The following is a 26,182-nucleotide window of genomic DNA, read 5'->3' on the forward strand; positions in this document are numbered from 1 at the left end:
GCCTAGTCGTATTACTTGTCGTAGACCGTCTAAAATCTAATTTTTATGTCTAATATTTGTAGACTTTGATTAGTCCTCATTTAGGTAAAATTTCGGTTTTCCTTTTCCATCGGTGAGTATTGGAAAAAATGTATATTAAATTTTAGATAATTTCTTCTTAGTTTTAAGTATATCACAATCCTGTTTTCCTAGCTGTGAAAAAAATGCGTTGATCAAACCAATTTACAAAGGGAAAGGTGATGTAAACGAGCTAATTTCATATAGGCCCATTTCAAATTTATCCTACATGTCAAAGCTTATTGAAAAAGTCATAAGTGAGCAATTATGGGCGCATATTGATGAGTTAGAGGTATTCCCGGAAAATCAATCGGCCCACAGAGCTAATCATTCTACAGAAACTACTTTGTGCTCAATAATGAATGATATGATAGGTCTTCTTGATGGGGGAAAGTGTGGAATTTTAATTATGTTAGATCTTAGTGCTGCTTTTGACACTGTTGTGCACGAGTACTTACTTGACGACTTAAAGTCTATTGGAGTGACTGAGGAAGCACTGAAATTTTTGCGAAGTTACTTAGTGAACAGGAAGACTATTGTAGAAGTTTCTGGAAACCGATCCAATGAGAGAATTCTTATGAAGGGTGTACCACAGGGTAGTGTTCTGGGCCCTATCTTGTTTAACATATATACTATCGAGCTATCACACATCTTGAAAAAACAAAAAGCGGGTTTTAAACTATATGCAGATGATACTCAGTTTTACCTCTCAATTTCAACAACACAAGATACAGAGAAGAAATTTGATGAGATAATGACTGAAATAAAAACATGGATGCAGAGGAAAAAGCTCAAATTAAATTATGATAAAACAGAATGTATGTTCTTTGGCACAAAGGTGGCTTTGAAGAATTACCAGTTAATTCAAAGTATAAAAATTGGTGATGCTGATGTTGGGATTGTGCCTGTTGTGAAAAATTTGGGTGTACTTATAGACTGTAATTTGTCAATGAAGGACCAAATTGTGAACACAGTGAAAGTGTGTAACTATCACCTGAGAAACATAGCATTTATTAGAAAATATTTAACAGAGGGCAGTACAAAAATTTTAGTGATGAGTCATGTAATATCAAGGCTTGATTATTGCAATTCTCTGTACTACAAATTGCCCAATACACTACTAAGAAAGCTTCAAAATGTGCAAAATCGGGCGGCTAGACTGATAAAAGGCATTAAACTAAGGGAGAGAATAACTCCTGCATTGATCGATCTACAATGGTTACCTGTTAAGGCTAGAATTGAATTTAAAATTTGCTTGTTGACTCACAAAGCACTTACAAGTGATAAGCCTAAATATCTTCGTGATTGCTTGGTCCCCTACCCTGAAGCTACCAGCGCCGCTGTAAGAGTTAGACATGCTGATGACCCACATAGACTATTCGAAATTAGTGTGAATCATGCAATAGGAGGAAGAACGTTCAGTTTTACTGCACCGAGACTCTTTAACGACCTTCCACTTGATGTCAAGAATAGCAATAATGTGGCAGCTTTCAAGAAAAACCTGAAGACTTATCTTTTTAGAAAGTGTTATAATAGTGACCTGAAAACTATTAAGCCTGAATACAAATGCTAGCGAAATAACTGATAACGATACAGAGCAAAATATTAACTGGAAAGAAATTATTTTTTCACACACCAAGGCCCGCCTGAACAGACCTTTAGTGTTTGGTGGAGGGCGAGAAATAATCCCCTAAAAGTAAAAGTAAAGTAAAACTAGGACTTTGAATTAGGGGCGTTTATTATTATTATTATTATTATTATTATTATTATTATTATTATTATTATTATTATTATTATTATTATTATTATTATACAATCCTAGCAGGAAAAGCAGGATGCTATTGAGGGCTCCAACAAGGAAAAATAGCCCAGAGAGGAAAGGAAATAAACAAATAAACTACATTAGAAGCATAACAATATTAAAATAGATCTTTCTTATACAAACTATAAAACTTCAAAGAAAAATAAGATAAGAGAAATAAGATAGAAAAGTGTGCAATATATTTGATAGAGTTAGTAAATAATAATAAAGATTAATATCTTTAAATGCAAAATAAAATATTGAGGGTATATTAAATCAAGATACTTTAATGTTACGTGAAAATGTTTTAAAAATTATAAGAAATTAGTTGTACAATTGACTACATGATTAAAATAAATGTTTTAATTATTTTACAGAAGATGTTCATAATTTTATAAAGATGTTTAAATTATAATTAATATTCAAATCTCAGGGAACAAAAATAGTAGAAGAGACAGAGCACTTCATAAAGTTGTATTCTACCTTCGGTAACCCGTTCCGCCTGAAGCGCATTCTAAGAGAGTGGATATTATTATTGTCTTGTTCTTCTTATTGCAGTTTTCTTCCTATTCCACAATATTCAAAATGACAGCGTGCATAATTTGTTCATTTATTTATTTATCTTTTAATTTATTTTTTAATTTATCTATTATGCTTAGTCTCCTGTTCCCTATTCTTTCCTCATTTTAGAAAGGTAGAAGTTAATCACTAGACCAATGTTAGTGGCTTCATAGGTTCTTCAACTTTTGTTCCTTTTTTCTTCCTATCTTTATATAAACTAATGGATTTATATTAAAAAATATTCATTAACCTTATAGAAATGTTTCACACAGTCAATAGATAAATGAAATTTATTACAAGTATAAACAAACTCACATGATCACACTTGTAGATTATATAATGGACTAAGATGACAATAAATATCGTATACATATTTTATACAGTCAGTTAAATACAATAATTTTCCCGCCTAGCACTTGCATGGCAGCAGATCGATCCCAGCCTGAGATCGTGAGTTTAAGTGGGGGAAGGTTGGACTTGCCCAACTGACGTTCTGATGAGTTTATATTCTAATAAAACTTTAACTGAAACCAGACACATTTTTAGTCTACCTTAACCGTAGAGAATGACCATGTATACATATGATCAACAGCTAAGCCTACTCTCCACCCAAGCTACGACCAGGGAGGGCCAGGCAATGGATCCTGGTGATTTATTTAATTTTATTTACCAGTGGAATAAGACTATCCTGGGATATTGTCAAAAAATGTACTGCATTAGAATATATATATATATATATATATATATATATATATATATATATATATATATATATATATATATATATATATATATACTGTATATATATATATATATATATATATATATATACTGTATATATATATATATATATATATATATATATATATATATATATATATATATATATACAGTATATATATATATATATATATATATATATATATATATATATATATATATATATATATATATATATATTGGTATGCATTGTTAAGTTTATTGAAAATCGGTTATATTAATTAGCTTATAGTCTAGGTTAATATTAGTTTGCTGTTCTTGTTATAATTTTCACTATTCAAAATACAATGTTTCCATTATGATATAAGTATTGCTAAAATACCTAAGTTGGAGGATTTAAGTAATCTAAAGTAAGTGTAAATAGTGAATAAATTAAAGTATGAGTACAAGTGCATTTGGTTTTGGCCATTAGGACACTCCAAAATCAAACCATTGTTCTCTAAAATTTGGTAGTGCCAAAGCCATTGTACCATGGTCTTCCACTGTCTTGGGTTAGAGTTCTCTTACTTGAGGGTACACTCGGGCACACTATTCTATCTTGTTTCTCTTCCTCTTGATTTGTTAAATTTTTTATAGAATATAAATGAAAAATTTATTTTTAAGGTGTTATTCTTCTTAGAATATTTTATTTTCCCTTTTTTTGCTTTCCTCACTGGGCTATTTTCCCTGTTGAAGCCCTCGGGCTTGTAGCTTTCTGATTTTCCAACTAGCGTTGTAGCTTAGCAAATAATAATAATAATAATAATAATAATAATAATAATAATAATAATAATAATAATAATAATAATGGTCTATATTTAGAACAAATGAATTATGAGCCGAGTCATTGAGCGGCTGGCTCACCTATAGAAGTGGAATTTTGACAAATATAATATTTTTTCCCTGAATCAATTTTTGTCCATTCATATTAAATCCTACATTCTTTTCAAAATCAACTATTTTAACCAGATGATCTCGAAGATGTAATCAAGCTGCGATTGTTTACCCATTATAAATTAATGATTATATTCATGATTGATTTGATTTATACAGATTATATGTGCCTTGTTTTTTTTTTTTCTTTCTGTCTGTTCTAAATATCTAAGATATTCGACATGTATTCTCGGTGATCCAAAAAGCAGTTCGAATAGTATACATGAGGCACAGATGATGAATTAACCAAATTGTTCATCATTTTGTTGATTATGCATTTTTCATATCACTACAAAGGTTGTAAGATTAATTTTACATTTGACAAAACATTGCATGCGACTAGTCCTCGATCATTTGAGTTTTTTTTTTCTTTTACAGGCCACGTAACATTAAATATGTGTTTAAACTTATTAAAAAAATCTCTTTTGATATCAAAATTTTGTTGATAATATAAACAAAAAAGATCTAAAATATTTTCCTGAAATTCGTTAAATATATACTTGACAAACTTTTGTGCTGTCAAACGTTAATTGAAAAGATAATAATAATAATAATAATAATAATAATAATAATGATAATAATAATAATAATAATAATAATAATAATAATAATAATAAAAACGTTTACATTCACAGTTGGCACCCCTGCTTCTGATGAGCTGGAAAATGCTCAAACTTCTGAGATTGGCAATCCTGGGAGGCGGCTGACATTGTTTACATTCCGAGATTCCATACCTGTCTCGTCCGTTCCAGATCTTCCAGCTTCCATTGTATTCCGTTGATTACGACTTCCATTGACTGGATAGATTATGGGTAGGTTAATTTGTGAAATATCTGCTATAAGATTGAGAGTTTGTTTGATGAAGTGTGAATGTAGAGCGAAGGAGAATGCGGTTGACTAAAAGGGTGGCATGAGTGAGGTTCCCAAGTTTGGTTAGGTGGTGGTAATACTTAGGTTAGGTTGAGTTCTTGTGTCATTTTTCCATGTAAAACTTGTTTTATTCAGTCCTAACAAACTACAAAGGCTTCCTACTGGAGTTCCACTTCAGATTGTTCTCTCTACGCTTTTATTTTATTACGAATTCTTGTGATGTAAGGGTAGGTAACCAGTAAAATTATAGTTACGGACGGACAACATTTTGAACTGAAAGTTTGCGTTTTCTTGCAGTAAATATGCATTAACCAAATTTAGAAACAAGTTTAATTTTCAAAGAAAACAGGTATTTTTCTATAACAAACACCTGTGTTTATTTTTTAGTAGAAAAGCTTGTCCAGTCCATAACTATAATAAAACCAGATAATCGCTCCAAGATTGACAAAGATAAATTTTAATATTTGCTTGCCACCAATAAACGAATAGGCCTAGTGCCATTACATCCATAATACTGAAACTTCAATTTCTTCCTTGTCCATATTCATGGGTTCCAAAGAGCCTTGGTGCCCACAGTGCACCTTACATGATGTACCATAGGCATCGCATGGGGTCTTTCCACCCTTTTCCGTCCTTAAGTGTAACACTCGTTTTTTATTTTCTGTCCGATCCATGTTCCTTCTTTTCTTCTTACTTTCCAACATTTTTTAGATTGTGAAACTGCCAATTTTTTCAGTTTTTAATGTTGATTTGTTGTGTTCTGGTGCTGTTATCTCCCGCTAAACTATCGTTTTCCAATTATCACCAATCTACTGCACAAATCCCAGCAGTAATGGGGTCCCCCTGGTTGGAATTGGGTTTTTTTTTGCGGGGAAATGAAAACTAGTAATGTGCAAAAGATCATGGAAGCAGAACCAAACAAAACAAAAAGACATATGGAGAAGACGGTTCTTATGCAAAATTGAAAGGGCTTTTCATTATGGAACATTGCAATATCAGTTATGACATCAGAACTCCCCTAATTGAATACTAAAAGTCTTTGCAAATACACTACATGTATTATGTTTTGCTCCTTTTGATATCAAGCTGCTTCACGAGCAGATTGAATCCGTACGGTTTCGTCCATCCGGATTAGAAATCAATTAGGCCCTCCCCTTGTGGGAGAATCTCTGAACAGTAGTGAATTACCAACCGCTTCTAAATGTGCAAGGTACAGGACAGTTTAAAAACCTTGAGAAGTTTATGGTGCTCATCAGACAGGAGGTTTTCCCCTGTGCAGTCGTCCTGATTCAGCTGTTGCATAGAGTATGCCTAGATGTTCCTCTTTGGCTGCTATTTTTGAATGACTAATATGAATTGTCTTATTTTCATTATTATTAATAATAATAATACTAAAATACTGATTTTTACGATTTTTCATATGATTTTACAATATGATAGCTGAGGTGCACCATGAATATTATTATATATTACTGAACATCATGACGCATTTAGCGTCCTGTTTATTATATACACAAAGACTAATCTCTTCTTCATGTTCTCTTTGAACAAACGCCGACCGACTGAGTATTCTGTGCGCTGAAATAAGTGCCCAGACGCACGAACCTCACAGAAAACAACCACTTGTGTGAAGACATCTTTTTTCGACACTGTATCATGCGGAAGTATTTTAGTATGGAAAAAAAATATGCTCGTTTGGAGCGAGCCTAACACAGGAGCCTCCTTCCCCCTATAAGTTCAGAAAAAGACTTAATAGGTGATGCACTATGCTTCTGTCATAAGTTATTTATTTGTTTAAGGTTTAAAGGCCGCTCATGAATGGCAGAAGCAAGGGATAGTGACATTGCCCTATCAAGGAGGACTATAGCCTAGTGACTGACCATATAAACTTAGGATTAGCACCCAAGCTAAGACCAGAAGGGGCCAGGCAGTGGCTGCTGATGACTCGTCAGGTAGATCTTTAGGCTTCCCTAACCCCCCCCCCCATTCTTAGCGCACAAGGATGGTGAGGTTGCAGCGACCAAAGGAACTAACTAGTTTGAGTGGGACTCAAACCCCAGTTGGCGATCACGATTCAGGGACGTTACCATATAGCCTAGGCCATCACAACCCTAACAGAATAAAGGGCCCAATGTTTTATGTTCTCTAAACCTTTGTTATTTGTGTTCATAATTGGAATATACAATGTACTTTAATTGCAGCTCATGTATTATATATCATATTGAATTAATTAAGATTCAGGTTGAAAAGTGTATTTGATATACAGTAGAACCTCGGTTTACGAACGACTCCGCTTACGAATTTTTCGGTTTACGAAGGGACTTTCTCTGAAAAATTCGTCTCGGTTAACGAATATTGTATCGGTTAACGAATTTAAATTTCCCTCCCACGCGCCATTTTTTGTGGAAAAGTGTTAACGCCGCGCTTCACGATCGCATTTTTCATGGAAATAACTTAACGACAGTATCTCACAATGGAGTCACGTGACTCCTCCCACGCATACCTACCACCCCCTAAACCCCTTTATTACCCCCTTCACTCGTTCATTATCTCAGTATCCGCCGTCTCGATAGCATACATACTTAGTGAATTCGTGGACGATTTCTTTGTGATTTTTACACTTGGTTTGTGATTTGTTTTATTTTCACTCATTTGTGATTACAGTACTGTACTGTATTATTGTGATAGACAATGGCTCCTAAGATGTCGAAGAAGGAAAGCAGTAAGAAGAAGCTGATGATAACGATCGAGATGAAGAAGGAGATCATCGAGAAGCATGACCAAGGCATGCGTGTGAAAGACATTGCTAGTTTTTTCAATCGCTCGCAGTCGACGATATGCACAATATTAAAGAAAAAAGAAGAAATAAAGGCCGCTAAAGTAGCTAAAGGTGTATCGTCGTTATCAAAACAACGGCCACCTATTCTTGATGACGTAGAAAATTTATTAATGGTGTGGTTAAATGAGAAGCAGCTCGCAGGAGATTCAGTAAATGAGAACATGATTTGCGAGAAGGCAAGAACCATTTACGAGGAGGGAGGCACTGCACAATCACTGTCTTCGAGTGAGATAAAAGATTTTTTAAAGAAGTGGGAAGACGTGAAAAGTTTTCTTGAGGAAAATGTCCCGAATAAGGCTGAAACAGACCGTGCAATAAATTTATTAGTCGATAATGGGGTGGGTCACTTCTATAAAATTTTAAAGAACAGACAAAAGCAGGTGTCTCTTGAAAAATATCTTGTGAAGGGGGAGAAAAGAACTGTGAAAGACAACGACCAAGAGTCTCGCAAACGCAAAACCAGTGATAGTGAAGGCCATTCTCGCAAGAGAACTCCAGTCAACGTTCCTGAAGTTCTCATGGAGGGAGATTCTCCCTCCAAGCAGTAACCCCCTCCTCCTCCTTCCCCTCCTCTCGTCTCCATCAAGCCAGCAGCGACACTCCTCTAAGGTAAAGTTCAGGTTTACTGTGCATGCATATCCATATTTTCATCATTAAATGACTGCAATATTTTAATAATTTTGTGTAGAGTACAGTAGAGTACTGTATGTGTAAGGAAAAATTTGTGAAAATTGGTTTTTGTAGATGGGTTGAACTAATTATTTCGATTTTATAACATTCTTATGGGGAAATTCGTTTCGCGATACGAATTTTTCGGTCTAAGAGTTCGCATTAGGAACGAATTAAATTCGTAAACCGAGGTTTTACTGTACTTTGGTCTGATTAAGGGAAATGGAAAGCAAGTCCTTGTTCGAACAGAGGCTGGAGCACGAAGCTACAGCTCTTCCCTTTATTGAGTGTGTATAGTTGATTTTTGGGCTCAGGCCATGTCGTCCTGATGGAAGTTCCTTCATTAGTAGCTTCCTAGGTATATTTGACTACAGTGATATATCCCAGAGAATTTACCAAAGGTATCCAGAATTCTAACGCCTGGAGCGAATATCCCTTAAAGTTTTAAAAAGGGATATCGCGTAATATCAGAGGACGTGTTCTTGACATGTCTCATAGCTATCTACACCCCCAATAGCGTTTCCGCTTCGAGGAGAAAGAGTGGCTAGAATATAGGAGAGTCGTTAAAGAGGCGACACTCCTACCGTACTCTAAATAGTGCGCCAAATCGCCACCGCGAGGCGCCACCAAGCCATTCTTTCTCTCGTAGCTTCATTGGCCGGTGTTATCCCGTGTTATCTCTCGCTATTTTGGAGTTATTTGTCGCTATGATGTCTTCACCAGCCTCATCAGCTTCTGGAAAGTTAAGTAATATCTTTGAATTGTGTAAATGTAAGCTCTTGCCAGTTTTGCTCTTCGATTGAGATCGTAATTAACGTAACAACAGCTGTTGCCAGCTGGATGGCGTCATGAACGCAGTCGTTCTTCTTGTTCATTTAGTTAGCAAAAACGACTTTCCCGGCATTATTTGCTTTAATAACTTTAGCTATTTAGATATTTAGCTAGGGATTTATATATTATGTCATTGTTCTCGTGGATTTGGCTATTTATGATCAAGCCTCATGAGTGCTGGGCTTCCTAGCCTAGGTACCTACACACTTCATGCATGATATAACCTTCCTGGTAAAGTTTTATTGAAGCTCAGGCAATATTTTATACAATTAAGATATTACTGTATAAATTTTTCCTCTTCCAAGATAGTATACAAGAGAGTTTCGGTGAACGATTCTGTTTGCTCCTAGACTTACTAGCCTAGGGGCTTTAGTATACTTTCATACATGTCCCCTATTGCTCTTGTATTGTCTTCTAAGGGGAGACTGACACCTCCTATACCTTTTAAGTCGATACTAATCTGTGGACGAGATTTAAGAGCAATTCCCCTTCCCTCTGATCAGCCTAGGCTATCCTCAGTTGGCTTTGCTGTGAACTGTGTTCTGGCAAAGTTTACGGGGGTGTTTCGTTTCTTTCTCTTAACCACTGAGCCGGTTTTGGAGTTTAGAACGGGACATCAGAGTAAAAGTCTGTTAGGCATCTTACTGTCTTGGTGAAATGACTTCCCAAGTCAGGTTAAGTTGTCTTTACAGGAGGCTAGACCTCCCTAGACTATTCTGGAGGTTCTTGTATAACAATTCCTCCTCTCTCGGTCTAGCAGACAGTCCTGTACTAGTAGATCTTAGACTGAAGAAATGATTTCTTCCTTGTTTAAGATCTCTGGTACGAGATTCTGTTCTTTTGTGAGATTGTGTCCTGTGGCCGTTTTCTCACTTGACTAACCCAACCTGGGGAAATGATTTCTCCTACTTGATGATACTTTATGAGATCAGAATCCTTCGAGTTAGGTAATTCCTTCGGGTATTACCTTACTTATAGGACTTTTACCCCTTCCCTACTATCTCTTTTGTGTTGGATGAACCATCACCCTTTCTGGCCGGTGTTCTACATTTGACCCTATGGGTAATCTAGAATTGGCCTGAGGTTCCCTGTCTGCTGAAGGCAGGTACCCTCATATCCCTGAGTGTGTTCTCCAGTCCTCCCTTGAACTGCCTTCCATAGCCCATATGGATGGGATATGGTTGGGTGGAAGCCCGAATATAATTCTCCCTTCCACTTGCACCCTCTTTCGGGATGTAGGCCGGCAAGGCTGAGCCTTTGCCTTCCTCCATCCTCTCTCTTTCTCTCTGCCTTTCCTTATACTGGGCCGGCCGCCGACGGCTAGTAGCTGTCGTTGGCCATGTTGGGTGTCTGTCGGCCGGCAGTTGCTCTGCCGCCACTGACCGTGGGTGTCGCTGATCGACGACCCAATGACAGTGAACATACTATGACCGGCTGCCGGCAACTGAGTGGTCGGCCGTCAGTCAGCCACGCAAAGTTTACATGATTGCCGCCGGTTGCCGCCGGATCCTACTTGATAGAGGGATCCTTCGGCTGCCGGCAGGCGGAGCAGCGGCTGCCGACCAGCCGCCCGTTTACAGGCAGTCCCCAACTAACGAACACAATAGGGACCGAGAGTCTGTTCGTAAGCTGGATTGTTCGTAAGTCGTTAGTGTTAAATTTTGGTCTAGGATAGGCGTAAACTAACTCAGATGTCTACGATTTTCAGCCGTAGAAGTCAACAAATAGCCCCATTTCATATAAAATAGGTTATTACAAATATTTGACTTTATCATATTACAGTAGTCTGTATAATACTGTAAAGTTCAGTACAGTATGTTGTTTTATTATCCTGTACTGCACACTACATAATAGAAACTTGCACAAACAATCGGCCATACATATGCACTGCATTTCTGAGTCAGGTGACTTAAAGTAAAATCGCAGTAAATATAGTGTACTGTACATTTAGTACAGTACTGTACATTAATTCCTTTTTAAATAAATGTACTGAAAGCTATTTTATTGTTCCATTACCCATTTTTTTTTTGCTACAAACTTACGTAAACAAGCGGCCATTTGCATTATGTACTGTACTGCAATGTTTACCTTTTCACGCTGATCAAATCAGCTGACTTGTACCGTACTGTATTTACTGTATGTAACAGTACTGTGCATTTAACTGCTTCATGGTTGTTTTGGTATTGTTAAATAAAATGCAGAAGGGTAGTTTACTGAATTGTTTTATTTTAATTTTGACCGACAGAATCATTCTTTGTAGAGTATACGTCACGTATCTTGTGACGTCATGTATTTGGCAGAAGCGTGCTGACAAACTGAATGATTTCCTTTCATTATGTTGCCGAGTAATCTTATTACAGCATTCCCATAATCGAAACACCGAGTAACGATATCAAGCGTTTTAGTGGTCTTTATCATTAGTTATGAAATTAGTACAACTTACCGTAAAGTTAAGAAAAAAAAAGTCTGATGACGTTATATTGCTTCTGGCGGAAGGCGAGAGGCAAATCAAGTGATTTTCTTCCGATCCGTTACTATTCCCATAATCGAAACATCGATTAAGGATATAAAGAATTTTTTAATAATTTTCAAAGAAATATGAAGATTTAACTGCATTAAAAATCAAAATACGGAGAGAGAGAGAGAGAGAGAGAGAGAGAGAGAGAGAGAGAGAGAGAGAGAGAGAGAGAGAGAGAGAGAGAGAGAGAGAGAGAGAGAGAGAATTTAAACTTGCGATGAAATCTACGGATGTTTACAAACATGTTTGGACTTCCGTCAATTTGTGTTCGTATCTCCGGATGTTCGTAACACGGATGTTCGTATCTTGGGAAGCGTCTGTACTTTGAAGACAGTATCTGCTTTCAAATAGCCCAGAATAGGCCGGCATATGTCGGCGGGCCCGGCATATGTCGGCGGGCCCGGCATATGTCGGCGGGCCCGGCATGTGTCGGCGGGCTCGGCATATGTCGGCGGGTCCGGCACCTGCTGGTGGGCCCGGCATCTGCCGGAAGGCCTGGCAATACTGGCGACATGCCGCCACCAGTCAGTGCTGTAGCCCAAAAGTTTTTTCCCAACCTACAAGTGCTTCATGGGCAGCCAATTGTGAGACCATCACATTTAGGGAGTGATTCTCTCTACCATTTAATGGTTATCACCCATTAATTTAATCCCCTATATTGAACCTGGAAGATTGTGTTAAGAAGACACTATATCAAAAGATATTATCTTCCCCTACAAATTCATTATGAATGTAAGGTTCAATATTGGAGGAGGTCATAGCAATGGGCTGGACAGGAAACACATGTAGGTGTCTTTCCTATTTCCTAGCTTACTCTATCCAAGCTAATATTAATTAAAATATGTATGCTGAAATCTGAGAATTTCACCGAATACTTATATGCTTTTCTTTCTTTACAGGAGGAGCATCCCGCGTGCGGGAACAACTTTTGCAGGGTCCGTAGTAAGAACTTCTACGGCCATGGCATGAGCAGAGCCCATGCTCGCTGCGCAGTCACCAAAGGGGCTCTCAAGTACTGTTTGTGATAAACTAGTGAAAGAGGCTTTTGCAAGTCTACTGAGTCTAGAGATGCAGCAAGGGACACGCTGCGAAAATGAGTCAGGGGTTTTCAGAAGAACACCTCTGGCCCATACCTTCCTAATGAAAAGATGAGGGCTTGTCTCTTCCTTAGAGCATCTGCAGATGCAATCACTCCCCAGGCTCAACCTGAGATCCCCTTAGTTCAGATTCCGGTAGAACCTGACGTTTTGGACACCTTACAGAGCATCCAATTAGAGGACAACATGTCTGTTGTCTCGGAGGAGACTGAGAACAATCTCCTAGTGGAAGAACTGGATCAGGACGATGAGGTACCTCCTGAGGCTGAAGTCGAGAAAACCGAAAAGATTTCGGTATCATCAGCCACGGTGACTGAGCCGGTGCCTTCGACTTCCTCCACTGCACCCCAGTTGGATTCCATTACAAATACGTTGCACTCGCTGCTGTCTATGGTGCAAGACATTCAGAAGAAATCGTCCGAGAAAGAAGCTTCTTTTCGGACGGAAATACATCGGCTAGCTGCATCACGTTTAGCCCCGAAGAAGCTAAACGTCAAGGATCTCCCCGCCTTCTCGGATGTTAACCCATGGAGGTACGCAGAGCATATGCCTATGTCGGGGGGAAAGATCATCCTCTCAGAGAAACTGGGCACTGTCCCAATAGAGGAAATTGACTTTTGGCCTAGTAAAGGGCCCTACCCAGATTTCTATGTCCGTCTAAAGACGGAACCTGCATCCAAAGAGGAGACAGGGCCGAAGGAAACCATCGTCCTTGAACTCTCTGAGGCCCAGGCCTTATATACTACCACCTTGAAGGAGAGGGCCTTTACTAGCTCAAAGGTGCCGGCTCTCATCAAAAAGCACCCGTCCTTTATTGCTGACCCCAAACGTGCCTTCTCCTTTATGGACAAAGGGTTTAAGGCAGTCGAGGCAGGGAAACCTTGCCCTACACTAGAGGAGTGTAAACCTTTTTCCCTCACCTTCCCATCAGACGATAAGGACTGGAAGGATGTCCATAACACCTTCACAGTTGGGAAGCTGGAGGCAGATATTGCTGGACGGCAGTTTAACGAAGACCTCCCGAAGCTGTCAGAGTTTCTCCTGCGCAGGGAACAGGAGACTAAGGAACGTCTAGCTGCTTCCATGTCTCTGCAGACAGGCTTAGAGACAATAGCAAGTATTCCAGACACCCCAGATATGTACATGGTCTTCGCCAAATCTTATTTGGCGACAATCACCAAGGACCTGTACAATTTTATTAAAGCCACAAGGGCTTGTAGGGAGTTTGTGTTCGCCTCTGCTACAGTGATGCACGAACCAAGGAAGCTGATAGCCTCCAATATCTGGGGAAAAGACCTCTTCCCAAGTGAAGTGGTCAAAGAGGTCGTGGACAAAGCCGCTACGGAGAATAGGAATCTCCTCTCCAAGTGGGGCTTGTCCTCTAAAAGGAAATCTTCCGCTGACGAGGGTCCCCAGCCAAAGAATAAGTCAAAACGACCAAGAGTGCCCTCTCGGCCAAAGCAACAGCAACAGCTCCCCATGGCCACGGTGCCCCAGACGGTGGCACAACCAACCACCACCTTCCAACTGGTGCCCCAAACACTGGCGACCCAATCGCCTGTGTTCCCCCAGTATTAAAAAGGCAGTCAACAACCTTTAGGCCGAAGTCTCGAGGATCCTCTAGACGCCCCTTCAGAGGCAGGGGCAACAAAGGTGGACGTGGCAAAGGAGGTAAGTCCTCCAACCAGCACTCCAAGTGAGATGCTACCGGTAGGAGGGAGACTTCTCCTCTTCCGGGATCGTTGAACCTTCGATCCCTGGGCCTACAGCCTAATCAAGAAAGGACTAGGGTGGAGTTGGAGCTCAACTCCATCAAACTTCCCTCAATTCTTCCAACACTCAACCCCCGTACTGGAAGAATATGTTCAGGAACTCCTGAACAAAAGAGTTATACGGAAGGCAAAGTCCATCAGATTTCAAGGAAGGCTATTTTGTGTTCCGAAGAAGGATTCAGAAAAGCTCAGAGTCATTCTGGGCTTATCACCACTCAACAAGTTAATAGTGAACCACAAGTTCAGAATGCTGACGCTTCAGCACATAAGGACCCTTTTGGCCAGGCGATGCACACAGTCTCCATAGACATGACGGATGCATACTGGCACGTTCCAATCAACCGTCAAGTTTCCCCCTACCTAGGGTTCAAACTACAGAAAAGAAAGTACGTTTTCAGAGCCATGCCCTTCGGCCTAAACATAGCCCCAAGGGTATTCACAAAGCTTGCGAACGCAGTCATTCATCAACTACGCCTGAAAGGAATCCAGGTGGTAGCCTACCTGGACGATTGGCTGGTGTGGGCAGCATCCAAAGAAGAATGCATGCAAGCCTCCAAGGAAGTGATCCAGTTCCTGGAACACTTAGGATTCAAGATCAACTTGAAAAAGTCTCGGCTTTCTCCAGCTCAAAAGTTCCTGTTGCTGGGCGTCCAATGGGACCTACAGTCACACTGCCTCTCCATTCCATCAAAGAAGAGGAAAGAGATAGCAGGATCTGTCAAAAGACTCCTTCAATCCGACAGGATATCAAGATGGCAACAGGAGAGAGTGTTGGGGTCCCTCCAGTTTGCCTCAGTGACAGATCCAGTTTTGAGAGCACAATTAAAAGATGCATCAGGAGTTTGGAGAAAATACGCATCAAACGCTCGAAGAGATCTAAAAAGACCGATACCAAATCGTCTGCGATCACTACTCAAGCCATGGTCGGAGGCCAAGAACCTAAGAAGCAAGGTGCCCTTGAAACCACCTCCACCGGCAGTCACCGTTCATACGGACGCCTCAAGAGGTTGGGGGGGCGGGTCACTCATCATTGGAAAGTCCAAGGAACCTGGTCTCCCCTCTTCAAGTCCTTCCACATCAATTTTCTGGAAGCCATGGCAGTTTTTCTCTCTGAAAAAACTGAAACTTCGCTGCTCAATCCACATCCGTTTGGTTCTAGACAGCGAAGTCGTAATGAGACGCCTAAATCGACAAGGCTCGAGATCGCCTCACAAAAATCAAGTGATATTGGCCATCCTCCGTCTAGCGAATAAGAAGAGATGGCACTTGTCAGCAGTCCACCTTCAAGGGTTCCGCAATGTGACAGCAGACGCTCTATCCAGGATCAACCCGATAGAGTCGGAATGGTTCTAGACGCAAGATCATTCTCTTTCATCTTACGCAAAGTCCCAGGACTGCAGATAGACCTCTTCGCAACGAGCGACAACAAGAAGCTACCCCGGTATGTAGCCCCGTACGAGGATCCTCTAGTGGAAGCGATAGATGCAATGTCCATAGATTGGAACAGATGGTCCAAGATCTACCTGTTCCCTCCAACCAACCTTCTGTTGAAAGTCCTCGACAAACTGAGATCCTTTCAGGGGACAGCAGCAATAGTGGCCCACAAGTGGCCCAACAGCGTTTGGTTCCCTCTGATAACGGAACTACGCCTGAAGCTGATCCCGTTGCCGGACCCAGTTCTGACTCAGCAAGTGCAGAAATCGACTGTCTCAGTTTCATCAGCGAAAACCCAGAACCTTCATCTCATGAATTTCTCGCCTTGGGGGTCAAGAAATGGTTTGGGATTTAAGAGACAGTATTAACTTCTTAGAAGAATACAAGTCAAAGTCAACAAGAAGACAATATGAATCTTCCTGGAAGAAGTGGGTGGCCTTTGTCAAGGCGAAGAAACCTAAGGAGATTTCTATGGATTTCTGTTTGTCCTTCTTCATCCATCTTCATGAACAAGGTTTAGCAGCCAATACGATTACTACATGTAAATCCGCCCTAGCCAGACCAATACTATACGCCTTCTAGGTAGACTTCTCTAATGAAATCTTCAATAAGATTCCTAAAGCCTGCGCTAAACTTTGGCCTGCAGCTCCTCCAAAGCCCATTTCATGGTCTTTGGATAAAGTTCTTCACTTAGGATCAACTCTGAACAATGAAGATTGCTTGCTGAAAGACTTGACTCAAAAGGTGATATTCTTATTTGCACTAGCCCCAGGAGCCAGAGTTAGCGAAATAGTGGCCCTCTCGAGGGATGATGGCCACATTCAGTTCACAGACAGTGGAGAACTGAACCTCTTTCCGGACCCGACGTTTCTCGTCTAGAACGAGCTGCCCACTAAGAGATGGGGTCCCTGGAGAATCTGCCCTCTGAAGGAAGAAGCATCCCTCTGCCCCAGTGGAATGCCTAAAGGTCTATCTTCGTAGAACTTCAGACTTTAAGGGAGGTCAGCTTTTCAGGGGAGAGACTTCTGGTTCAACGTTATCCTTGAAACAGATAAGGGCGAAAATCACCTATTTTATACGCAGAGCGGATCCGGACAGTACACCCGCAGGTCATGATCTGAGAAAAGTTGCCTCGTCTCTGAATTTCTTTCAGACTATGTCGTTTGAAAGCCTTCGTGCTTACACTGGTTGGAAGTCATCCAGAGTTCTCTTCAAACATACGCTAAGCAATTACAGGAAATAAAATTTCATGTGGTAGCGGCAGGCAGTGTTATAAAACCTGCCGCTTGATTACTGCGAAGAACAGTGCACTAATTGGGACTTTTAGTGGAGGGTGTACATGGTAGAGACTTACGGTGTATCATGTTGAGTATTGTGTTTAGTGAAGACACTATAGACTGTTCTATCTATACAGGTGACATCAAGCATAATAAACTGACACAAGTGCCAGGCATTCTTATATGCACAGTGTTCCTAGTAACAACAGAATGTATAGTGAAATCTTATATTTCCCTTAGAGTGGCTAATGTTTCCTTTTTAGGTGAAACTTATTTTATTTTCTGTTATTACTGTTTATGCTATTATGCAGAATTGTTCAGCGTAAGATGTAATTGATTACAACCATGATTTCTATTTTTGTAATAAACAATAGAAGGAATCTTTGCGTCTCTTTCGCCTCAAACATTCAAAATTAAGTAAAGTCAGAGCATCCTCGATTCTCTTAATATTTAAGGAAATTTTGGGGAACTAAGGTTACTACTGTTCCAAGCAAACAGGTAAGAACTGATTGTACTAACTGTTTATCTTACTGATTTAAGGTTTCCTACATGTATATAAACCTGTCTGTCTCTTTACATCCAGACTTGGGAGGTATCAGTAACTTATACAGAGCTATACCATCTAGTACAAACTATGCTTTACTTATATAATGACACTAATATACATACTGTTTGCTAGATTGTTCCTTGAACTCCCAATCCCTGGGTTTTTTTTCCTAGAGTCTACCCAGACTCTTCCCTGTAGGGGGCAGGAAGCACTGACATATGCCATGATCAGTTGAATGATGTATAACGGTAACATCAAGTGCCTCTAGGTGCAGAAGACCAAAGGAAAATTTATCTCGAGATGAACGGCACTATTGAAAATCCACAGATACATTAATGCTCTGGTAAACTTCCATCAGGACGACAAGGCCTGAGACCAAAAAACGGCTTTTGAGCGAAGCGAAAAATCTATTTTTGGGTGAGGTAGCCATGTCGTCCTGATGGACCCGCCCTCTTTTTGACAAAAGGATAACGAATCCCTCCCTAATGTACTGTATCTGTAACACCTACAAAGCTACAAAGAATGGCTAGATGGCGCCATGCGGTGGCGGGGTGGTGCCTGTTTACAGTACAGTAAGAGCGTTGCCTTAATAACGGCTCTCCCATATTCTTGCCACTTTCCCCTCGAAGTGTAAACGCTATTAGGGGTGTAGATAGCTATGTGACGTGTCAAGAATACGTCCTTTGATATTATGCGATATCCCATTTTAAAACTTTAAGGGATATTCGCTCCAGGAGTTAGAATTCTGGATACCTTTGGTAAATTCTCTGGGATATATCACTGTAGTCAAATATACCTAGGAAGCTACTAATGAAGGAACTTCCATCAGGACGACATGGCTACCTCACCCAAAAATAGATTTTTCGCTTCGCTCAAAATCCGTTAATTAACACCAAAATACGACGCTAAAGAGCGTAGCCAGCCATGTTCCGTTTGCCAGAACATTGGAGCAATGAGATAATGTTTAATCGTGAGCTGCGGCAGAGTAAAAACCAATAAATCATTTTTCCAATTAAGGTTACTGCTATGAACGACTCCACGGAAAAAAAGGTGTGGAAAGTTATTTATTTTATGCATCTGAAAATTCTAGCAAAAAAAGCTCCAGTGTTTTGACTGTGTTTCATTACTATTACAGTGGAACCTCTACACACGAACGTATCTACATCCGAATTTTCCAACATCCGAAGTAAAATTCGAGCAAATTTTTGACTCTACACCCGAATTTTATTTCGACACACGAAGTAGCAATTTTCGTCGTACCGGTTGTATCCGAATTTTTCGACACGCGAAGTACAATTTGAACACGTTCCTACTCTACACCCGAATTTTTTTTTCGACACCCGAAGTAAACAATACTCGTATGCGTAGTCGGTGCTCATAGCGCCTGATGTGTTTTTTATTTCCGCCAATAGAAGGCAGCACTTCAACCTCGGAGGGACCCTCAATTAGCGTGGCTCTGGTCAGTCCTCTGTTCTCGTTGGCTTTATGTGGTTGTGCCCTGTGCGTTCTGCTATTAATTGTGTTTTAATCGTGATTTTTTACATTCATCCTTTTACGGTATTTTACGAAAATCATGGGTCCTAAAAGGCTTAGTTTCGCAAGTGGTAGTGGTAGTGGTGAGAAAAGGAATAAGGGAATGCTTTCTTTAGAAGTAAAGCAAGGAATTATTGAAAAGCATGAGCGTGGCGTCCGTATGAGTGAACTTGCAATAAGTTCCGCGCAAATAAAAGAGGTGTTAGGAAAATATCAAGACGTGGTCGACTTCATCGACAAATACCATCCAAAGAAATTGCAGGTTTGTCGTGTAGCTGCGCAGTTTGATGATGTTTCCCTAACTTATTTTCGAAACATTCTGAAAAGCTGTACCAAGCAACTTTCTATCGATAGCTTCTTTAAAAAAAACTACGAAGCGAACTCGTGATGAAGAGGAAGGAAGTGGTTCAAAGAAAACAGCAAAGAGTGAAGAGAAAAAAATTCAATCAATTTTAAGTGTAGAGAGTGAATGTGATTAAAATTAATCATCAAAAAGAAAAAAAGAAAATGTAAAAAAAAATATAAATTATAAAAAAAAAAGCTAAGTTATGTTAAAGTTCACTTAGTGTAAGTTAGAATAAGTTACGGTAGTGTACGTTTATCGTAGTTAACCTCTCTACCTCCTCGCCGCCCGTTCGTCTCCTCTCTGCATAGCAAGACTAACAACACCTGCGCTGGAGTTTCTAAGGTAAAGTGACGCTAAAAACCCGTTTCTTATTTATCATTTTTTGCTAATTCTTCTTATTTACATGTCTATTCTTCTTATTTACATGTCTATTATCTAATTTAGTGTTCATTATTCTCATGGGAAAATTATGTGTAGTAGTTTATTAAGAAGTTATCATAGGTTTTTGGGCTCAACCACGGATTAATCCTATTTCAATGTATTCTTATGGGAAAATTCGTTTCGACATCCGATCAATTTCTACATCCAAAGTTGGTTCTGGAACGGATTAAATTCGTATGTAGAGGTTCCACTGTACTTGGTTTTGATTATAGTAACAAGTTTTTGTCTGATGACTGGTAGAAACAACAAAGTTTAAAAAAAGTTCATTGTTTCATAACTGACATACAAACCATGCTATTTAATATGGGTTATTACTTTCGGCGTAGCTGAAATGATGAGCCATTAGAATTTTAACGAGGGTTTACTACCCCACCGCTAGTTAGCGGGGGGTAGGGAGGGTAGCTTACTAACCCCCCCCCCTTCCCCGCACACACACCTGTGCTTGAGCTCACTTTGCTCTTGGCTCGGGTGGTAGTCGGACGTGTCCGCTTTCACCCTCGCCTTCCTAACAGCCATTTAATGCTTTTTGCTTTTCCTTTTACAGGTGTGCGTGAAGTTGGCCTCTGCTATGCGAAAGTGTCCTGGATTACCCGACCGCCCTTGTAGCACGTTTATGTTGGCGGTCGATACGGACCCTCACACCCTTTGTCCTTATTGGTGGGGCCAGCGGTGTGATAGAAATAAAGTGTGTGGTGAGTGTAGGGAGTGGTCTACTTCCCAGTGGGAGAGGTTTTCTCGGTGATAGAAGAAGAAGTCCAGACGGGATATTTCTCCTTCGAAGGTTTCTTTGAAAGGAGAAAATCCCAAGGGCTCTTCTTCCGTGGCCCAAACCTCCTCCGAAGCTCCCACTCGATCGGTTTCTTCCGAGAAACTGTCGAGTGGTAGCGTAGGCCGTAGTTCTGTTGCCCGATCTCGGGGTTTGGGAGGAGGAGTTGCCTCCTATAGCGAGGCAGCTCCTCCTCCTCTCCCGGGGGAGGATTTAAATATTCACGTGTCTAATTATGATTTGTTTCAGCTATGAGCTTCCTTGGTGCTTGAGGGTTCGCCCTCCAAGGAAGCCTTGTTTGACATGATCCGGTTGGGGACCGCTGTCAAACAATCGCCGACTTTGGCAGAGGTTGATCCTCTGTCTATCGTCGACGTTGTGATGGCAGAGGCTTCCGATGCGGTATCTCAGACCTCTGCTCGTGATGATCCTGTTGAAGCTGAAGGCTTAGTTCCTCCCTCTGCTCATCCTTCGAGGGAGGAACTAAGTCCAACGGTCTCTCCTACCGGTGATTCTCCCCCTCGGGGGAGTTCACTCACAGAGACTCTTCTTCGGAGGACTGCTGAGGGTCAGCCCGGTGACCCCACAGCCCCCAGAGGGCGCATAAGGCGTAAAGCTCGCCTTCCTCTTCGCCGTAGAGGCCTTCCTTCACCTCACAAGGGTGTGAGGAGCCGCCTCTTCGGTTCATCGTCTCCGCAGTCTACCGCAGAGGAACCTCGCCACCGTTCTCCGACTCTACCAGCTACAACCCTGGACCTCTCTGCAGATCGTTCGCGAACTCCTTCGGTGGAAGATCGTCCTTACAAAGGACACTCCGACCTTCCAACCATCAGACCTGCTGACCTGCCGTCGCCGTTCCTGGCTCCTGACACGCTGTGGGCGCCAACGCATTCCGTTGTGAAACAGGCAACAGTCCCTTCGGGGCATCAAGGGCGTATGCACAAGTAAGTGCATACGTCCCTTACGCGCCAGCGCTCTCCTGCGCGCAAGCGCTCTTCGGCAGAAGACGTTCCTGTTAAAGCGCGCCAGCGCTCTCCGGATCGCCAGTGTGCTATTGCGCGCCTTCAACATGCTGCGCGCCTTTGTTCTCCTGCGCACCCACGATCTTCTGATCTGGGCGCAGTAGGGAAGTTAATTTCTTCCCCTGCTCGCCAGCGATCACCAACGCGCCATCGTACCCTGCCTGCTCGCAATCTCTCACCAGCGCGCCGACGCGCACCCTGCGCGCCCACGCCCATCGCCACAGCCTGATGTGCGCTCTCATGCGCGCAAGAGATGTGTCTCCAGTGCGCGCGCCCAACGGTATCGCCCGCACGGGCTCTTCGGCCGGATCCTGCGCGCCCGGGCGCGAACAGTCACCTTCGCGCGCACAAGCGCTTAACCTGCCTTCAGCGCACCCTCTGCCTTCTCCAGCTCGCGCCCACGCGCACCCTCGCCATCGCCCTGGCGCACGACCCAGGGCATTTCCCATTGCGCGAGAGCCAGCATGCTCCCCAGCGCGATCATCAACCCCCCCCCACGCGCGAGGCTGCAGGACAACGCGCTGCCAGGTCATCATCGTCGCGTTCTCGGCGACGGAGATCCTTAGCCAGGAGAAGGTAGCGAAGTGTGCCATGCAGGCAACTTCGTGGCTGGACATCTGGCTAGGTTCCCTAGGCATCCTATTACGTTCAGAGGACTTGTCCAAAGAAAGTACCAGGAAGGCTATGGAGACCTTTTTACTCTCGGGCACTCGCACGATCGAGTTTCTAGCCCACCAAGTCTCAAACTTGTGGGCTAATACCATCTTGAAACGTCGAGATGCGGTGTCTGAGAGGTTCCACCAAAAGGTCCCCAATACTGAGATCAGCAGGCTCAGACATTCTTCCGTTATGGGGAAGAACTTGTTCAAGCCTAAGGACGTGGAGCAGGCGGCTGAGAGGTGGAGGAAGTCCAACCAGGACTCTTTCCTACAAAGGGCTCTAACATCGAAGCCCTATAAACCTCCAGCACCCCAGCAATCACGTCCTACCATGACCACGAAACCGGCAGCTGCAGCGAAGACGACGGTGTCTAAGCCCTTTCCTGTCAAGGACAAGAAAGGCAAAAAGTCCTCCAGAGGAGAAAAGAATCCTAGAGGGAGCGGCTGAGGCCGCAAAGGCTAGGATTGGCAGTCCCCCTGCATGTCCACCAGTGGAGGGATGCCTACAAAGTTGCGCGAACAGGTGGCAGGAACTCGGGGCCGATTCCTGGACTATTTCCGTAATCTAGCGAGGTGCAGGGACTCCTTATTGTTGAGTGCTGACACACTCAGATACTGAGTCCCCGGGCAAAGCCAAAAGCCATTACTGGCTGGGACTTTCCAGCCTTCCTAACGGGTGAGTCACCCATATTAAATAGCGTGGTTTGTATGTCAGTTACGGAACAAATGACAAATTCGTAGGTAATTTGTATTTTTCCTAACTATACAAACCTTAGCTACTTAATCAAACTTGCCCGCCAGCCCTATCCCCCTTGAAGTCTTACCTCTAAGCAAAGTGAGCTCAAGCACAGGTGTGTGTGAAGGGGGGGGGGGGGGGTAGCAAGCTACTGTCCTTACCCCCCGCTAACTAGCGGTGGGGTAGTAAACCCTCGTTAAAATTTTAATGGCTCGTCATTTCAGCTACGCCGAAAGTAATAACCCATATTAAATAGCTAAGGTTTGTATAGTTAGGAAAAATACAAATTACCTACGAATTTGTCATTTTATAATGAAAATATAATTTTTCTGGTCATGGCCAGGGTCAAGAAGAGAGTCATAAAGCATATGATCTCTTCTTATACAGTATTCAACAGGTTATAGGTTGGGCCCTGAATCTACTCCCCTCCAAATGTTCGTACAGTCAAAGCTCACGATGTTAGGGGCATAAGTATGTCCCTAACAGTTAATAGAACTACGCTGTGACGCAGGTATTCCAAGCATGCGTGTGGAGGCATTAGATGACCCTCGCAGTCCATTACCTGCGAGACGTAACCCTCAGGAACCAGAATACCCAGGTCCTGGTTTGGCGGCACAATATATGGTTTAAGATACCTCAGTTCCCGTGCAGGACAAGTAGCAGTTGGTTGAGGGCAGACTTACCTGGGATGGGTCTGGCATAAACAGTAGAGTGACTGGCTTCTTCTTTCTTCATCTTCCCCCGTTAATGGCTCAACACCTGTGGTGTTTTGTAAGCTTGCCTCCTCCGTCTGCAGGATGAAACCATTTTCCTTGCACAGCCTAAAATAGGATATGTATTTGTTACGTTTACATCCTCCCAGCGAGGGGAAGTCGGACAACGTCTGTGATATTTGTGGAGTACAATTGTGAATATTCGTTACCTGGTCAAGTAACAGTGTTTAGTTCACTCACAACTTCAGTTTGTCAATCCCGTTGGTTCTCTCACACATTTTTGAGAGCTTACTAGGTTTAAGGGGTGTCTGTTAAGTTCGTGCGAAGCACAGAGTCACACCCCATTTAGTGAAAGTGTTTGTATATAGTGCCAGAACAAAATATGGCTAATTTGGAAGTAATTTGTATTCTTCCTAACTAAACAAACCTTGAGCTCTTTACTCATACTGGAAAGATGTCACTTATCCCCCAAGAAATGCCTGCAATTTCAAAGTGACGTCATGTTAACACAGAGGGTGTGAGCTGGGAGGTCTACCCCCTCTCCCCCGCTAACTAGTGCGGGGCAGTTACACCTCACTAAAACTAAAAGTCTTTTGGCTAGTTTCAGCTGCTGCCAAATTATATCTCCTATGTAAAGAGCTCAATGTTTGTATTGTTGGGAAAAATACAAATTATTTTCAAATTTGTCATATGTACAATAATGGTTATAGTTTTAAATTCGGATTTATCAACATCTTGTAGTTGCTCTCATAGTTTGTTACCAATTTAAATAAGGAGACACATTACTGTTTTTTAATAAGATTGAAATTAATTTTCAGCGGAATTGAAGCAGGCACAACAAATCTATGAAGATGTTCAAGCCTCTCTGAAAGCTCTCTACAGTATTCATGATAAAATGAAGTCACTGTTAGCTGAGGTTCGTCAGTCACTTGTGCAATCTGTTGTAAGTATGGTATTTTTAAATATAAAACTTACCCGCTGGTTATATAAGAATGGCTAAAGTCCCTAGACGCCTGGCAGAAAATTCAAAATCTCACGACTATCGCACATATGCCAGGTGTACACTAGTGCCCTCTCGATAGTCAGGTCGAACTATACCAAACCCTTCAGATCTTCTCTGCCGCCATTGCTGGCTGGAACTATTGGAAATTCTCTCGAAACTTACTCTGTGTTGGACGGTTATTTGGTGATGTACTGTACTCCGTTTTTTGAGTTTGGGCTTTCGCATAATTGATTTCCTTTTCATTTATTCTTGAAATCTTTTTTTGTTCCATAACCGAAATACAAACCACGCTATTTACATAGGGTATTACTTTCGGCTTAGCTGAATGACGAGCCATTAGATTTTTAACGAGGGTTAACTACCCCCGCGCTAGTTAGCGGGGGTTAGGGGAGTGGTAGCTAGCTACCCCTCCCCCCCTCACACACTGGTGAACTGCTTCACTTCACTTTTGGCTCGGGCAATGAACAGACGTCTCTGTCCCCGCCCTCGCATTGACAGCCTTAATTTTGTTTTTGCTTTTTCTTCTAGTTTGTGTGTTTGGAGTTGGCCTCATCCTTCCTTCCTATAATGCGGAAGTGCCCTGGACTCCCCGACCGCCCCTGTGGAACATTCATGTCGGCGGTCGAGACGGACCCCCACACCTTATGTTCGTATTGTCGAGGTCAATGGTGTGAAAGGGATAATAATTGTTGTGAATGCAGGGAGTGGTCCACCTCCCAGTGGGAGAGGTTTTTCTGGCGGCGTAAGAAGAAGTCTAAGCGTGACCTTTCTCCTTCAAGGGCTGCCTTGAAGAAGGAAGGCTCTAAGGACTCTTTTTCCGCTGCCCGAACCTCCTCCGAAGCTCCCACTCGATCGGTCTCTCGTGAGAGGCCGTCGAGTGGTAGCGTAGGCCATTCTTTTGTTTCCCAACCTCGGGGTTCGGGAGAGGGTGTTGCTTCCCATAGTGAGGCAGCTCCCCCTCCTCCTCCGGGGGAGGATATTGATTTTCAATTTGTTAA

General features: G+C 41.9%; 1 protein-coding gene across 1 annotated transcript in view; it reads left to right on the forward strand.

Moving 5' to 3' along the window:
* Positions 1-4,777: 4,777 nt before the first annotated feature.
* Positions 4,778-26,182, forward strand: part of LOC137625786 (uncharacterized) — a 71,837-nt gene continuing 50,432 nt past the window's right edge. Inside the window, exons 1-2 of the mRNA XM_068356674.1 lie at positions 4,778-4,923; positions 25,000-25,124. Of these exons, the coding sequence (XP_068212775.1) occupies positions 4,920-4,923; positions 25,000-25,124 (129 nt within the window). The 5' untranslated portion in view covers positions 4,778-4,919. The remainder of the gene's footprint in view (positions 4,924-24,999; positions 25,125-26,182) is intronic.

This window comes from Palaemon carinicauda, chromosome 32 (assembly GCF_036898095.1).
Source record: "Palaemon carinicauda isolate YSFRI2023 chromosome 32, ASM3689809v2, whole genome shotgun sequence".
Taxonomy (NCBI): domain Eukaryota; kingdom Metazoa; phylum Arthropoda; class Malacostraca; order Decapoda; family Palaemonidae; genus Palaemon; species Palaemon carinicauda.